At 45.2% G+C, this 18,329-nt stretch overlaps 1 protein-coding gene across 1 annotated transcript in view; it reads left to right on the forward strand.

Annotated features, from left to right (window-relative positions):
- Positions 1–18,329, forward strand: part of TSPAN14 (tetraspanin 14) — a 63,611-nt gene that overhangs the window by 23,375 nt on the left and 21,907 nt on the right. Inside the window, exons 2-6 of the mRNA XM_040435900.1 lie at positions 5,712–5,800; positions 5,885–5,935; positions 15,367–15,513; positions 15,753–15,923; positions 16,014–16,139. Of these exons, the coding sequence (XP_040291834.1) occupies positions 5,720–5,800; positions 5,885–5,935; positions 15,367–15,513; positions 15,753–15,923; positions 16,014–16,139 (576 nt within the window). The 5' untranslated portion in view covers positions 5,712–5,719. The remainder of the gene's footprint in view (positions 1–5,711; positions 5,801–5,884; positions 5,936–15,366; positions 15,514–15,752; positions 15,924–16,013; positions 16,140–18,329) is intronic.

The raw sequence follows: 18,329 nt of genomic DNA on the forward strand, positions 1-18,329 counted from the left end.
AAAGGGGTTGTCTCATCACAGACAATGGGGAACATCGCTAGGATATGCCTTCATTGTCTTATAATCGTAGGAAAGCAGAAGAAAATCGAAACCTCTATGTCAGCGCTGTCGCAAGAACATGATGCCAGGTCGGTATAGATGAGCAATATTTCTTTTATTAATACAAGTCTACGCGTTTCCTTCATCAGGACAGTATATTGTCTTATAGGTGCGGCTCACACCGCTGGGGCAGCACCTATATCGGGAACGGATCCCCGAATATGTTGGAGGGCACACTGCGCAAGTGCAGCCGCCCTCCATACGTTTTCCAAGGGGCCGCCGAAAAAATAGCCGAGTGCTAACTCTGCTACTTTCGTTGGGCTCATAGAAGTGAATGGGAGCGGTGGCCGGTCATCCTCCAGCCACCAGCTTGCAGGGCTCCGTTCCTGATATAGGTGCGGGCCCGAGTGGTGGGACCCACACCTATAAGACAATGGGGGCATATCCTAGTGATGAGACAGCCCCTTTAAGATCATCACACATTGTTTAGTTGGGGCAGGCTGCTGTTTTTTGAGTCAGTATCGATGAATCAGGATGTGGCGTCATGGCCGGAGATGAGACGTTACCGCAGCCCGCGGCTCACACTGTACACATTTCTACATTGCTGAATACATTCTTGAATGGTTTGTTGACATGAAGTCTAAGAGGAACTTTGTGGTATGTTTTATGTTACCTTTATACTGATATTTTCTGAACACACGAAAGCAGTGGCACAACTTACCCCTCGGTGGCATCCACCGTACATGTGCAGCTAATGTTGAAGCTTTAACCCCTTAAAGTTGTTGGCCACGTCGTCATAATTCTAGGTTGCTTACTGCTTCCTGGTAAATTTTTGCCAGTGTTTCTGCCCACTTGTTGTAGGAGGTGCTGCTGCTCCTGTACACTGTTTTGGCAGCGCTGGCCCCTCTAAATGACGTGGAAAAAAATGGCTCCAGTCCCAAAACTGCCCTGCTGACTGTGCGCGCTCCCCCGCATCGTGCGATCCGCCTCTAAGTAGAAATTCTTCACGGCTGCAGTATCGCATCCCTTTAGCTGCCACGAGACTCCAGCGTGCGCACTGGACTATAGAATGCTGGTACGCACACTCAAGTCTCATGGCTGCTATGAGGACGGGACATAGCAGACATTCTCCGGAAATGTCCGTAATTGGAGACCACTCCAATCACAAACATTTAACCCCACAGATGCCGTGTTCAGTTGCAACCATTTGGAGGGAGGCCGGCTCCCTCTGGTGATCAAACACCCCCCGCGATGAGATCAAAGGAGCTGTTTGGCTGCTGGTTGTCATTTTATTGCATACTGCAGTACTGTTTGATTACAGTCTATGGTAAAAGTTATCCAGTGATGGGGGCTAAAAATAAACGGAAAAAAAATAAAGTTTTTAAATATTGCTTTGGTCCCCAGTAGTTGCGCTGTCTAATACAGCTAAGCTCCCGTCATGATTTTGTGGGATCCTTGAGCAGTGTCCACAAGATTGTTAAAGGGAATCTGTCACCAGGCCCCATTCACAATACATTTCAACGGGTATGCAAAAAATGGTGTGCTGTCCGCGTCCGTATGTCCATTCCGTAGCCCCACAAAAACATGTCCTACTCTTGTCCGTTTTGCAGACAAGGATGGGCATTGTTACAATGGATCTGCAAAAAATAAATAAAATGGATGCAGCATGGACATCACACGGACGTCTTCCGTACTTTTTGTGGGCCACATAATACATATGGTCATGTGAATGCCCCTTCAAAGTGCTGTCAGGATTGACCATGGCCCCCAAAGTGTTAAATGTCCGGTCAAGGACATGAGCTGTGGGTGTCTGCTGTATTACGGGTGACATCTTTAAAGACTCAGCTGCCACTGGTCGGGAAGGGGTTAAAGGTTGATTACATTCTGAGGACCCAGTTGGATAGTATGGCTGGCCACGATTAGGAGGTCATCGGCAGCTGCTGGTGAGCCTGGCTTGGCCACATGCCGCCCTCTGCTCTGCCTGGCCGTGCCCTGAAGATTAGTATATAAGAGAACCAGGAAGACGCTCTCTGTGTGGGAGCGTGATCTCCAGTCCTGTACTCTTATAATGAGATTGCCCTACACAGTGCTGTCGGTACCGATGATGCAGTATGCTTTTTTCTTTTCTTTTTTTTTTATTAATTATTCATAAATTTTTATGAAACAGAAATACAGGGGCACATGTCTGAGCCTTTCGGTAGAGGTATACTTTAGGAAATTGTCCTAATGCTTCTAGCCTTACCCATTTCAAGGGCAGAATACTGGGCCTTCTTTAGTCTTCCATAAGGCTACATGCACACGACTGTTGTTTTGGTCCGCATCCAAGCTGCAGTATTTGCGGCTTGGATGTGGACCCATTCACTTCCAATTTGCGGAACGCACACAGACGCCATCTGTGTTTTGCGGACCACAAAACCCAACGTTCGTGTGCATGTGCAGATTCTCTGTTATTAATTCAAGCAGACGCGTTCTTCTAATATCCTCCTAGTTCTCTGCGGTCAGTCAGCACTTTCCATAGCCATTCCTAACAGACATCTGACCCGAGGGCAGTCAGGAACCCCTGGAGACGGCTTATCTCGCCACGATACTGGGCCATAAGTAGTACCGCAGATAGCCATATTTTATTGTCCTGCTGTGCCATGCCAACATGATGGTGAAGACCCCACAGCACTCCTGATGATGGATTTCAGGGCAGTAGGAAAATCAAAAGCAATCGGTACTTCTTATCTGCAGGGTGAAAGATTCTCTTAAAGAAAGAAGTACAGTGCAGTAAGCATCAGGTTGTGGGGAAGAAAACGCTCATTCAGTGAGGTGAAGCAATGCGTTTCCATGCAGTGATCTCCTCCACAGTAATGAGAACGAGGGATTACTATAGCTATCCCGTGTCCTCCTGCAGCTGCATTGGTGCTGGGCGGCAGATGGCTGTTTAGACCGCACAATCTGCTGCCCAGAAATGATCATTTAGGTGCCCGCACTAACGTCAGGATGAACGAGCTCATTCATCGGGTGATTGGAAGATTGTCGGGAACGAGAGTTCGCAGATCAGAGTATCTGCTCCTGTAAATCCACCTTCCTAGTCCTTTCTCCTTTGGTGGAGGATTTGTTACACACTAGGCCGCAGGGATAGGCAAAGTGCGGCCCTCCAGCTGTTGTAAAACTACAACTCCCAGTATGCCCAGTCTGCCTACAGCAGGGCATGATGGGATTTGTAGTTTTACAACCGCTGGAGAGCTGCAGTTTGCCCATCACTGCACTAGGGGGTGGGCTGGTCCCATGGAACGGGTTTGGCTGACCAGGATGAGATGCCAAGTTTTGGAGGACCTCTGTAATATGTATATTTCGCTGGTAATCATACCCGGGAAGTAGATTTCTATGTAAGGGTAGGTAGATCTGGGACCTTGCGGGATCCTGCATGCAGCCGCATTTTTCCAACAGAATGACTGCATTCATGCTGGACACCTGCTGGATACCGTTCTAGTGAATGGGAATCCGGCGCTGTCGGGCGATGCGGGACGCAGCAGCTCCAGTCGTCTTCTCCTCTGCCAGCCTACTGCATTTAGCTACAGCAGATGTGAAGAGCAGAGCCTTCAGGGTTATGTAGAGGCCTTGTTTCAAGAAGATAATGGAAACCATCCTGTCCTCTAAAACCTTTCCATGATCTTCACGTTTCCTGTCCTGAAAGACAAAACTAGGACTGCGAACAATTGTTATCTGCCATTGCAGCTCCTTTACATCCTTACTCCAAATTTATCTTTTTGTTTTCCATGTTGTCGGTCTGCGCAGTTTCCTATACTATTAATAGGGTCCTATTACAAGCAGCGATTGACAGTTGTTGTTTGCCTTCACTTTTGGCTGTTTGCCCGTTACTGCGATCCATGCTCGTTTTGCTCCTGAAGCATTTACACTTCTAACTGGCAGATTTCTGATTAGACGGTGGGGTGTGATGGCGACTATCAATCTAATGCCTCATGCACACGACCGTTGTGTGTTTTGCGGTCCGCAAATTGCATGGACAGCCATTGATATAGCTGCCTATTCGTGTCCACAAAACGGACAAGAATAGGACAGGTTATTTTTATTTATTTTTTGCGGACCACGGAACGGAGCAAAGGATGCGGACAGCACTCGGAATCCGCATCTTTTGTGGCCCCATTGAAGTGAATGGGTCCGCATCCAATCCGCAAAAACTGCGGCTTGGATGCAGACCAAAACAGCAGATTTGTCCAGTTTTTGGAAAATGAATGATTTATGATTTGATTGCTGCACGGTATTACTATATAATTTCTGAAATTCATGCTATAATGGCTCCATCTGACCCTAGCCTCAGTAAGGCTACTTTCACACTGGCGTTTTGGCTTTCCGTTTGTGAGATCCGTTAAGGGGTCTCGCAAGCTGTCCAAAACGGATCAGTTTTGCCCTAATGCATTCTGAAGGGAAAAGAATCTGCTCAGAATGCATCAGTTGAGCTCCATTTCGCCTCCATTCTGCTTGCAGCGTTTTGCTGTCCGCCTGACGATGCGGAGACAAACAGATCCGTTTTCACTGACACAATATGGCACAATAGAAAACGGATCCGTCCCCCATTTTGGCTATGTTAAAGATAATACAAACGGATCCGTTCTGAACGGATGCAAGCGGTTGTATTATCTGAACGGATGCGTTTGTGCAGATCCATGACGGATCCGCACCAAACGCGAGTCTGAAAGTAGCCTAACCTATAACACTGGAGGTAATGCTGCCAGTATCTCTTTTACTGACCACATAGATACATGTACATAAGCTACCGTTTTAAATGTTTCAACATTGATCATCTGAAGTGCCGGCAGAAGGGATATGTTGCCACTTCCTCTAGCTTGTGGTAAAATGGACGCCTTAGGGCCACAATACGGGCACGGCAAGGCCTTACTGTAACTTCTCAGCATACAACCTTCTCCTTGGTCCTCCTTCAGGCCCTCTTGGAATGCGTATTTCTTCTCTCTACATACTTCTGTCCTTTTTGGTTTTTGAAAGTATTAACCCTATTTAGAATACCAGCCTTCAGGTTGCATCTGCTGCTTTTAGGGGACATTCACGTGACTGTATTTTCTGTCCGCATCCGACCCATATTTTTTGCGTATTAAATACGCACTCGTTCATATCAACGGGATCCCAAAAGATGCAGTGTGTTGTCCGCATCTGTTTCGCATCCCTACAAAAAAATAGAAAAAAAAAATAGAATATGTCCTATTCTTGTCCGTTTTGCAGACAAGAATAGACATTTCTTACAAAGGCGCGGGACGTGCTGATATGCATAATGTGGAGCGCACATGGCCGGTATCCCTGTTTTTGTTGTGGACCGCAGAACGGATACATTGGTGTGAATGTGTCCTAAGGATGCTTGTACCTCAGGGCCCAGCTGACGAAATGAATCAAATAAAAAAGCTCATCCTGCAGTTAGTATACTCCCTACTTCTCACATACTTCCTCATCTTTACACCGCGGTCAGGCTTAATGCCAAATAGAAGGGTGGTGCAGTGTCAACGCTGGGTCAGTATTCCCCGGAGAGGGCCCCGCCAGTGCACATTTCATCTTGTTAGATAGTGACACGTGATCTTTTATATTGGCTAGAAGTGTCTGTACAAGTGATTATGTATTTTTTTATGCTGCTTTTTACATGATCTCTGTTTTTCTAGCTGCCAACATGCATTACTATCGCTACAGCACCGCGGAAGTTAGCTGCTGTTACAAGTACCTTCTCTTTAGCTACAACATCATATTTTGGGTGAGTTTACTCTGTCCTCATTATGATAGTATGTGGTAAGTGTGCAGGAATTGTGTCTAATCCCTGCTACTGTTCTCTCCTTAGCTGTCTGGTATGTTACTGCTGGGAATTGGCCTGTGGGCTTGGAGTGAAAAGGTAAGTACTTGCAGATCTTACTCTCATTTATTCTTAAAGGGAGTTTATCACCAACCGGACCCGTTTTGACCCATCACTTAGTTCCTTGGGACACAATGCGCCGGTTACTGCTATCTGCTTGGGCTGCTCCACCTCCGTCGCTCCAGTTTCGCACCAGTAACCGGCGCATGCGCACTGAATATCTCTGTGCCTCTGTCCACAGTGGGCAGAGCCCTGCTCATATCCAGGCCTGGCGATAATGCGTGAAGGGTCTACAGGGAAGTATGATGTTACACAGACACAGGGCTGGTCGGAGAACACGGAGGGCCGGAGTTAGGCGCGAATAAGGCAGGGAAGCCTGGGCACTTGCAGCAAACTCTCCGCCTCTGGGCGCTTGCGAAGGCTCATTAGTATATGATAACAACTACTTTTTTGGCGATTTGGAGGATCCGAAAAACTAAACAAAGGTAACAGCGGTGTCATGTCTTTGTGTTCGACTGAACTATGTGATCGGTTTAAAACTGGTCAGGTTGGTGACAGACCTCCTTTTAAAGGAAGAAACATGATGACTTTAAACACAACTTTGAAAAAAAATAGTTGCAAGGGGTATCAAGACTGGCACAGAAAGCGCCCCCAAAATGCCAGAAATATACCCTAATTAAACTTGTACAATGAATTCTCTCCTCTCCCATTTTCTACAGTGTATGTTGGGGAAATTATACCCTTACATGGATTTTGGAGACATTTAAGTAGTTGTCTAGCTTTTTTGTCTGTCCCCCAGATTGTGTTGAACCTGAAAATAAAATAAAAATAAAGCATTTTCCCCTGCTGCTGTGTTCTAGCTCCCTAGCCCCAATCAGTGGTAATCTGTTCCAGCCTGTAAACTTTGGGATGGACGGTCATGTGCACTGCTGCTGCCCGTAACTGGCCTCAGACAGCTGTATGGAACTAGGGAGCCAGAATATACTTGCGGCAAGTATGATTTTTTTGCTCAGTAGTGAAGACCAGAGGAGGAAATTCACTACTGGGCATGACTGCAGTCATCTCTGAACTGCCAGACAGAACAGGAAGACAGCATTAGGGTCCATTCACACGTTTCTGTAATTTGGGTCCGCATTTGTTCCGCAATTTGCGGACCCATTCACTTTCAATGGGGCTGGAACGGCTGCAAATCCACATTTCCTGGATCCGCATCCGCATTTTCGGGATCCACATCCGTTTTTTCGGGATCCGCAATTTTGTTCCTGAAAAAAATAGAACATGTCCTATTCTTGTCCGCAATTGCGGACCAGAAAAGGCATTTTCTTTTATAGTGTCTGTGATGTGCGGTCCGCAAATTGCGGATCGCACATTGCAGGTGTCCGTGTTTTGCGGATCCGCAAAACACTTACGGACATGTGAATGGACCCTTAAAGGGGTTGTCCAGGAATATGTATCTTTTCTTGGTAAAGAATCATACTTGCCTACTACCTGCATGTCCATCTTCTGGTCCGTGACACAGGCATGGTCATCTGTGATGTGTCTGTTGTGGACACATAGCATCTGAATCCAGATATTGGCTGCAGCGGAGCAGGTGATCACGCTGGGGAGGAAGTAAGGAAGCCGCCGGCCGGAAGATGGACACACAGGAGCCAGTGCACTGGACCGGAGCTGCAGATAGCTGGTACTTGTAAATCTTTCCGTAGCAGAGGCAGGCTGTGGGTTCCTGTGAAAAGTTACTTATTCCCAGACAACCCTTTTATGGCTAGCACTGAATATGGCAGCTCCACTTCTTCCATGTTTCTGTTATTTCCATTCAGACTTGCACAGTATTCTCTACATTTGCAAAACCCCTTTAAGGGTACTTTCACACTAGCGTCAGGACTGATTACCCTGTCGGATCCGTCCTGCCGCTATTTCGCTGTGCTGCCGGACTGACGCTCCGTCCCCATTGACTATAATGGGGACGGGGGCGGAGCTCCGGTGCAGCACGACATTGCGCGGTGAGAGGCCGCCGGACTAAAAAGTCGGACATGCAGTACTTTTAGTCCGGCGCTCTCTCGCCGTTCTGCGCTGGAGCTCCGCCCCCCTCCCCATTATAGTCAATGGGGATGGAGCGGCGGCACGGCGAAATAGCGGCAGGACGGATCAAACAGGGTGAAACAGCCTGTCGGGTTCCGTCCTGCTGCTAGTGTGAAAGTAGCCTTAAGAGGACCTTTCATGGGTCCAGACATTATTAACTATCAGGCTACGTAGGGGATAGTGCAGGGATTTAACTGCACTTACTATTTTTCCTGGGCGCCGCTCCGTTTGCCCGCTGTGGCCCCCATTGTATTCTTCCGTCCTGGTATGCTAATTAATAGCATCAGAACAATGAGGAGGAGACTGAGTCTTTCTCCTTTGGCGTCTGTCTCCTCTGGCTGTAGTGCTGTCCAATCGCAGCGGAGAGCGTCACATCCAGGGAGAAGGTGAGGTTTTTTCTCCCTGGCTGTGACGCTCTCCTCTGCGATTGGACACGCTACAGCCAGAGGAAAAGGAGACACTCACTGAGAGACTCGGTCTCCTCCTCATTGCTCCGATGCTATTAATTAGCATACCAGGCGGGAGACTACAACAGGGGCCACAGCGGGCGAACGGAGCGGCGCCCAGGAAAAATAGTAAGTGCACTGCAGTTAGATCCCTCCACTATCCCCTACGTAGCCTGATACTTAGTTTATAATGTCTGTACCCACGAAAGGTCTTCTTTAAGTTCACGATAGGGGAAAAAAGAGCTAAATGTTAGAATTTTACTAACTTAGTAAATTTAACTTTGTTATTATTAAGTTATCGGCCATTTTATGAAGGAGTCGCAGTCAGAATTTTGGCCCACCGACTCCACAGATCTAGCTGTGCAGCTTCATTGTAAAAAGTGATAATAAATTTGGTGACATTGTGACGTGTCGGCCACATTCGCTATGAATAGTTATTACTTGTGACCATCGGTGCAGCATTTGTAGCCCTAGGGTATCTGCACCGCTCACTTTCTGTAACGCTGAATGAGACTCTCTATTCTTCAGTGCTTTCATGTTTGAGGAATGCCTTTTCCCAACACTTGAGTTTCAGTTCTTTCCACAGATATTGAATGGAATTGAAGTCAGTTCTCATAATAGACTTATTTAGAGTAGTCAAAGGGGGGGGGGAAATTAGGATATGCTGATTTAACCAGTCCTTGCTTCTCAGCTAGTGCTCATAGACCATTAGGGGGTATGTGATCTATCACATGTTGAACATGCTGCTGACATGGTGCTGAGATGTCTGGTGAGATGACGTAGTGGAAATGTTTTCTCACTTATTTGTGTCTTACAGTCTAAAAAATACCATAATCGAGTTGTCTCCTTCATGCTTACTGATCATTTTTAGCATCATTTGTAAAAAAAACAAAAAAAAACTTTAATGGACATTCCAGTTTTAGCCAGAAGACAGAGCTCAGATAATTGTATGTTTCAAGCACATTTACCTGTCGCGTAATCAAGACAGACTTGTATTCAATTTACCAAATGATTGCAAACAGTGACCTTTAAAACCATGATGAATGCATACCAAAGTACCATATTTTTCAGTCTATAAGATGCACCTGACCATAAGACGCACCTAGGTTTTAGAGGAGGAAAATAAGGAAAAAAATATCTTTCATCAAACTTCAGATCAGAACCCCAATCTTAATCTGGCTCCTAAATCAGGTCCCCAATGTTCATCAAATTCCCAAATCAGACCACCATTCCTCATCGGACCTCAGATCAGACCACCATTCCTCATCGGACCTCAGATCAGACCACCATTCCTCATCGGACCTCAGATTAAACCAAAAAATAAATAAAATAACTCCTCCAGCTGTGCTGCACTGTAACCTGACGTCATACAAATGGTTTGTTTTTTGCTTTTGTTGTTTTTTTAATTTATTTTTATTAAGGCATCTAAAGGGATAGTCCAGATTCTGGCATGTGCCCCAAAGGAGTGTCATATAGGATACCCATACTAAACCACCACCACAGTCTTTTTACTCTCTCAGGCCGCAGCTACATGGTGACGTTGTCTGCAGCACATGTTGCATGGCTAAAGATCGCAGTATTGCGTCGCAAGTGTTTCTGACAGTTGGCAGAAATACAAATCTGCTTGATTACCTGTGACTGTCGGGGTGGAAAGCAACCCTATTCACTTTTATTATATAGCTATGAGCAGCCACATCACGGTGCTGAGATCTTTGAACCTGTGACTTATTGTCGACAAAATCACTATGATTATGTATTAAAGAGGCATAAGCCTGCCTCCGAGTTCTTGAATACGTCATTTGCATATTTATAAAAGTTGATTTTCCTTCACCGCTGGAACAACTAAAGAAGAAAGAAAGGTATCGTTTTTGTCAGTGTCATCAACCCTACCAGGCTATATGCCTGGTAGGGTAGGGTTGATCTGGGTGACAGAGCCTCTTCAATTTTGTGATGATGTACAGTGGGAAAGCTTATAATCTGGCATAAACAATATAATACTCTTCAGGACTGTATGCCCATAGTGAACTGATTGAGGTGCCAACGGGGTTCAGACATCACTGGCACTCTTTCTGTCCCTGGCTTACATCCTTTAATAAATTACCCCCATTGTGTCCAATAGGATTGTCACGATACCAAAATTTGCATTCGATTTTTGATACCATAAAAAAGTATTGCGATACTCCATACCATTCGATACCATGTAAAAAAAAAAAATAAAACCCCAAAAAAAACGTGTGCATTCGGCATTTTATGGAAAGTCTGGCCCAAATTAGAACAGTCCTATCCTATTTTTTTTTCGGGGGGGGGGGGGGGGCAAGGTGACAAAAAATGGCGTTCACCGCATAGGAGATATTTTATTAGTTTGGACTTTTTGGATGTGATATTTAATGTTTATTTATTGTTTATATATTTTATATGTAAAATTGGGAAAAGGGGGTGATTTTTATATTTTGTTTTTTACTTTAATAACTATTTCCCCCCTTAGGGGCTAGAACCTGGGATCTTTTAATCCCTTGTCTAGAGCTCTATTAGGGTGAATAGGACTTTACACTCTCCCTGCTGCCCTGAGCTTTGTGCACACAGCGGCAGGGAGATTACCATGGCAGCCAGGGCTTCAGTAGCATCCTGGCTGCCATGGTAACCAATCAGAGCCTCACGATTACACTGCTGGGGCTCCGATCGGAACTGCCACTGCACCACCAATGTAGAGGGGGGGAGGGGACCCTGTGGCCACTGCCATCAATGAATATAACAATGGGGGGAGGGGGGGGGGCGCTGTGGCCACTGTGCCACCAATGACTTTAAAACTGGGGAGGGGGGCACACCACACCACCAATGAAGATAACTAACGTTTAATACAAATACAGTGGCAGTTAACCCCTCAGGTGTGCTTCCGAGGGAACATGGCGCGAGCTGAGAGCTCGCTTGCAGTAGCGCAGCCTAGTATTGGTATAAGACAGATCCCGCTATTGAATCGATACTGGTACAAAAGTATTGATAATTTGATACCTGGTGCAACCCTATACTCCACCAGATTATAGTTGTCCAAAGGTAAAAGCTATAGGAGTAAAAAGATGAACATGTTCCACCATTCCTCTAGTATTCCTACTAGAAGTTTGTGAATGAATTGCAGGGAGGGTGTTACCATTTGGGAGTGTGTCCCTGCTTACCCTATGTACAATTACTGTTGCCAGTCGTGGACTGTGTTGGGACTCGCCTGCAGTAGTAACACCCAGTGTTGCATCTATTCATAAACCTCTAACAGGGTTAACAGAGGAATGGCACATCGTAGAGTTGACAGACCCAGAAAAAAAAAAAAATATATATATATATATATATATATATATATCATCCCAAGGCCAATATATTAAAATATCTGAAGGCAGACAGCGCCCCTCCCCCGTCCTCAGTGTCTCATGGTAACGATGTCAATTTATTTTACTGAAATCCTTCCTGCGCTGAGGATGTGCATGTACTACCGCCACTGAGTGCCATTGTTCTGGAGGAAGTGCCTCATTGTTTTGTCACATTACAACTGTGTTACTGAAGTCATTTAGGCTTTTTAGCATATTTACAGAAGGATGTTTTGTGGTATAATAATACCTAATACTACTTTTATTTTCCTAGTATTGGTAATTAGCTACGGCTAATATTCTCTAAAATAATTACTGGCAAATGCTGGCGTTCAGCCTGGTTCACAATTTTCATTTTAATGCAGTTTTTGCTTGTGTTGTTTTGTAGTCAAAACCAGGAAAGAATCTAAAATGAGTAAACGCTCTCAAAAAACATAGTCACACATAATTAAGAAATGTGGGCCGATAAAAGAATGTGTACTCGCCCTTTTCATCTATGTGAAGCAAGCAGCGGTTTACAGTTTAGAAATCTGCTGATTAATCTTTTGGTTTCTAACATTCAGTATTAGGCCCCTTTCACACGGGCGAGTTTTCCGCATGGGTGCAATGCGTGAGTTGAACGCATTGCACCCGCACTGAATCCGGACCCATTCATTTCTATGGGGCTGTGCACATGAGCGGTGATTTTCACGCATCACTTGTGCGTTGCGTGAAAATCGCAGCAAGCTCTATTTTGTGCGTTTTTCACGCAACGCAGGCCCTATAGAAGTGAATGGGGCTGCGTGAAAATCGCAAGCATCCGCAAGCAAGTGCGGATGTGGTGCGATTTTTCACGCACGGTTGCTAGGAGACGATCAGGATGGAGACCTGATCATTATTATATTCCCTTATAACATGGTTATAAGGGAAAATTAATAGGGCTGGAGGGGTTAAAAAATAAATAAAAAATAATTTAACTCACCTTTAATCCACTTGTTCGCGCAGCCCGGCTTCTCTTCTGTCTTCATCTGTGAGGAAAAGGATCTTTGACGTCACTACGCTCGTCACATGGTCCATCACATGATCCATCAACATGGTGGTGGATCATGTGATGGACCATGTGATGAACGCAGTGACGTCATCAAAGGTCCTATTCCTCAAAGAAGAAGACAGAAGAGATGCTGGCTGTGCGAACAAGTTGATTAAGGTGATTTAAATTTATTTATTTTAACCCCTCCAGCCCTATTTTACTTAGCATTCTGTATTCAGAATGCTATTATTTTCCCTTATAACCATGTTATAAGGGAAAATAATACAGTCTACACAACCTTGAACCCAAACCTGAACTTCTGTGAAGAAGTTTGGGTCTGGGTACCACAGTCAGTTTTTTTTTATCAAGCGCGTGCAAAACACATTGCACCCGCGCGATAAAAACTGAACAACGGAACGCAATCGGGTACCTACTCGCGCGGGTTTGCCGCAATGCATCCGGACCATATCCGGACACGCTTGTGTGGAAGAGGCCTAAGTCTTAATTCTGATCCAGAGGAATGCTGACTTCTTAAAGGGCATCGGTCACCAGATTTAACAGCATAAAAGGGGTATTCCCATCACATACAGGAGAATGGAGCGGGGAGAGCTGTGTCTGCAGGACCCCAGGTTTCCCAGGGTCCGTCCAGAAAAGTAGTAAGAGTTGTCCAGTACCGAGATAAATTAAAATCTTCAGTCTTTATTTCCTAAATTTAAAAGAATGCAGTTTCTTCACATAGATGATGTTGACGCTACCAACGCATTTCGATCTATACGATCTTAATCATGGTATGGGGTAAATGGAAGTATGATGTTCCTGTATACCTGGGAAGCAAAAAACTGCACCAACCAAGTTAGGATTTTCATTACCACACAGGTGATTGATATCAGCCACTCCTTGCGTTTAACCCTTTACTGCTCACTAAGGCTCCATTCACACGTCCGCAATTCTGTTCCGCATTTTGCGGAACGGAATTGCTTACCCATTCATTTCTTTGGGGCCACACTATGTGCTGTCCGGATCCGGAAATACGGATCCACTCTTCCGGGTCCGCAATTCCGTTCCTGAAAAAAAATAGAACATGTCCTATTCTTCTCCGCAATTGCGGACATGATTAGGCATTTTCTATTATAGTGCCGGAGATGTACGGTCCGCAAAATGCTGAACGCACATTGGCGGTGTCCGTGTTTTGTGGATCCGCAAAACACATACGGATGTGTGAATGGACCCTAAGACTTTAAAAACACAATGAAATATAATACATATAACTAAATAACAGAACAAACGGGGTCCGTCCACCACCAAGTGCTGCTCCCATACAAGTGAATGGGAGCGCACGCGCGGCCCCTGCTCCCATTCATTTCTAGGGGGCAGACGGAAATAGCCGAGCCAGCGCATGCGCAGTGCGCCCTCCATTCATTTCCCCACTCCGTTCTTGTTGTAGGTGCGGGTCCCAGAGATGGCACCCGCACCTATCAGACAATGGGGGCATATCCTAGCGATATGCCCCCATTGTATGTAATGGTAAAACCCCTTTAATCCAGCTGACATGCAAGATGTGTGCATGCCAGCTGTATGTAATGCTTTTGTCCTGTTTCTTTAGGTGGTCTCAATCTGGTGAAAATCAATGTTTTATAATATGTAAATGAGCCCCTGGGTGCACTGAAGATGGAGCCGTTGCACCCAGATGTTCTGCTTATTGTCTCCTATGCCGCACCCCCACCGCTAATGGTCCATTCAGACGTCTGCAAGTGTTTTGCGGTCCGCAAAACACAGGTACCGGCCATGTGCGTTCTGCATTTTGTGATAGAGCAAGAATAGGCATTTCAAATTATTATAATTTATTTAATTTTTTTGCGGGGCCGCGGAACTGATCTACAGATGTGGACAGCACACGGTGTGCTGTCCCCGAATCTATTGTGGCCCCATTGAAATGGAATTCTGGAATGTATTGGATAACATCGTCAGCATTATGCCCGTGTTATACAATACATTCTAGACCTCTAAGGGTTACATAGCATCATAAATCAATATAATAATATGCGACCCCCGACAGTGCTGGAAGTTCAGGACGGGAGCTGTCTTATACTCGCGCTTCGAGTCCGGAGTGTACATCTGAAAGCGGCTTAAGACTGACAAGCCGGGCAGTGACGGCATATTCACTCCTGGCCCTGAAGTCTTGCAGGAGCGGAGACCGCTGTGTGCTGCATCTCTGTACAGCGCGTGCACTTCAGGGCCAATGCGAATGCGTTTTTGGCGGTGGGGGCGGGACATAAGTAAAAGAGAGCAGAGCCTCTAGGTGCAACAGTACTGCCCTCTTTGCACCTAAGGGCTCATTTACATATTATAAAACGTTGATTGAGACCAAATAAAGAAATTGGATCAAAAGCGTTACATTAAGCTGAAATCTCTAACGTCACCTGGATTAACGCTGATAAATCTGGTGGTTGGGTGGCCTTTAAGGGTTCGAACACATCTTCAAGGCTTTGCCCAAAGATTTATCCTAAGCGCACACACACTCACAGGTCCTTGTATGTTTTACTATTTGATATAACATGCTAGTGTTTTTTTTTTTTCTTTCAGGGAATTTTGTCTGATATAACAAAGGTGACGCGACTTCATGGTTTTGACCCTGTGTGGTTGGTCCTAGTAGTTGGGGTCATTATGTTCACACTTGGATTCGCTGGATGTGTGGGAGCCTTGAGAGAAAACATTTGCCTTTTGAAGTTTGTAAGTGAACCAGCCGGTATCGGCGTCTTTTTAAGCATCAATTAATTGCTGTTTATGCAGAAATGTTAGAAATGAATCCTTTGTTTGGTTGATCTGTAGATTTGTCCTCCGTTCTTCTCTTAGCCGGTTCTAACAGTGTATCCCCTTGAATACTTAATGTACGGTACCGCTGTATTCTGGACGATGGCAGATACCTGCACACACAACCCTAATGCCTCTTTTTATGTACTTCTCTGCAGTTCTGTGGCACCATTGTGCTGATCTTTTTTATGGAGCTGGCAGTTGCAGTTCTGGCTTTCCTTTTCCAAGACTGGGTGAGAGACCGTGCTAAGGAGTTTTTTGAGAACAACATAAGAGCTTACCGAGACGATATTGACCTGCAGAACCTTATAGACTCCCTACAGAAAGCGGTATTGATCACTGACAAGCAGTCAGCTCCTATACTTTACTAGTCAGTGATTGTGTATATGTGCATGGAACAATTTGTGTTTCTCCAACAGAACCATTGTTGTGGTGCTCAAGGACCAGATGACTGGGATTTGAATGAGTATTTTAACTGCACTGGTGGGAACCTCAGTCGAGAGAAATGTGGAGTGCCCTTCTCCTGTTGTATAGCAGACCCAGCTGTAAGTTTACTCTTACGTCCATTTTTCCACACTGCCGAGAGGTAAATGTCATGAGAACTGAATGTGTCACTGTGAGCCAGCACCCACACTTGGGATTACACCAAAGAATGCGCATCAATGTCACAACCATTTATAACCATTCCTGGTCATCCTACTTGCATAAAGAACATCTTGGAGATAATTGTCTTTGTATCAATAACATATACCAATAATACTTAAAAACGAACGTGTCAGAAAATCTATTGCTTATATAGTAACATAGTTTATAAGGCTGTAAAAAAGATCTGTCCATCCAGTTCGGCCTGTCATCCTGCAAGTTGATCCAGAGAAAGGCAAAAAAAAAACTGTGAAGTAGAAACTAATTTACCCTATTTTAGGGGAAGAAATTTCCTTCCCGACTTCAATCTGTCAATCAGACTAACTCCCTGGATCAACGACCCCTCTCTAGTAGCTATAGCCTGTAATATTATTACACTCCAGAAATACATCCAGGCCCCTCTTGAATTCCTTTATTGTACTCACCATCACCACCTCCTCAGGCAGAGAGTTCCATAGTCTCACTGCTCTTACCGTAAAGAATCCTCTTCTATGTTTATGTACAAACCTTCTTTCCTCCAGACGCAGAGGATGTCCCCTCATCGCAGTCGCTTAGTTTGCTGTCCACTAAAATTCCTAGATCCTTTTCCATGTCAGTGTTACTCAGTGTTTTACCATTTAGTATGTACGGGTGACTTGCAATATTCCATACATTTGTCAGTGTTAAACCTCATCTGCCACTTTTCTGCCCAAGCCTCCAGTCTATCCAGATCCCTCTGTAGTAGTATACTGTCCTCTTCCATGTCAATTACTTTACACAGTTTAGTGTCATCTGCGAAAATTGATATTTTACTATGCAAGCCTTCTACAAGATCATTAATAAATATATTGAAGAGAATAGGGCCCAATACTGACCCCTGAGGTACCCCACTAGTGACAGTGACCAATCTGAGTGTGTACCATTAATAACCACCCTCTGTTTTCTATCCCTCAGCCAGTTACTTACCCACTTACAGACGTTTTCTCCCAGTCCAAGCATTCTCATTTTATATACTAACTTTTTATGTGGTACAGTGCCAAATGCTTTGGAGAAGTCCAGATATACGACATCCATTGATTCGCCGCTGTCAAGTCTAGAACTTACCTCCTCATAGAAACTGATTAAATTAGTTTGACATGACCGATCCCTCACGAAGCCATGCTGATATGGCGTTATTTGCTTATTTCCGTTAAGATGCTCTAAGATAGCATCTCTCAGAAAACCTTCAAACAGTTTACCCACAACAGATGTTAAACTTACCGGCCTATAGTTTCCGGGATCTGTTTTTTTTTGTGATAAACATATTTTTTAAGACTTGTTGATGTTTTTTTCAATGTCGCTGTCTATAGTAAAAAATAATCTTGAAATCCAGCAGTGTTCATCATCCACTGAACCTCATAATATACTGACACTTCCTGTTCTTTACAATAATTTTTCTGTAGTCATCTCATTATCATCACAGACAAGATAGCAATCAAAGATGACACCTCTGTACAGATCCTCAATGGGGAGGGGGGGAGAGGTTGTTGCAGGCCTTGGTTCATGCGCGCTCAGGTTTTTTAGCTCCCAGATGCCATGGTCCGGAGTGCACCATCAATGAGAGGGAGACAGTGGAAGGGCCATGGGCAATAAGCACTTTAACCACCTCCGGACCGCCTAACGCAGGATCGCGTTCCGGAGGTGGGAGCCCTGCGCAGAGTCACGCATATATGCGTCATCTCGCGATGGGCGAGATTTCCTGTGAACGCGCGCACACAGGCGCGCGCGCTCACAGGAACGGAAGGTAAGAGAGTTGATCTCCAGCCTGCCAGCGGCGATCATTCGCTGGCAGGCTGGAGATGTGTTTTTTTTAACCCCTAACAGGTATATTAGACGCTGTTTTGATAACAGCGTCTAATATACCTGCTACCTGGTCCTCTGGTGGTCCCATTTGTTTGGATCGACCACCAGAGGACACAGGTAGCTCAGTAAAGTCCCACCAAGCACCACTACACTACACTACACCCCCCCCCCGTCACTTATTAACCCCTTATTAGCCCCTGATCACCCCTGATCACCCCATATAGACTCCCTGATCACCCCCCTGTCATTGATTACCCCCCTGTCATTGATCA

The sequence above is a fragment of the Bufo bufo genome, chromosome 6 (assembly GCF_905171765.1).
Source record: "Bufo bufo chromosome 6, aBufBuf1.1, whole genome shotgun sequence".
Taxonomy (NCBI): Eukaryota; Metazoa; Chordata; class Amphibia; order Anura; family Bufonidae; genus Bufo; species Bufo bufo.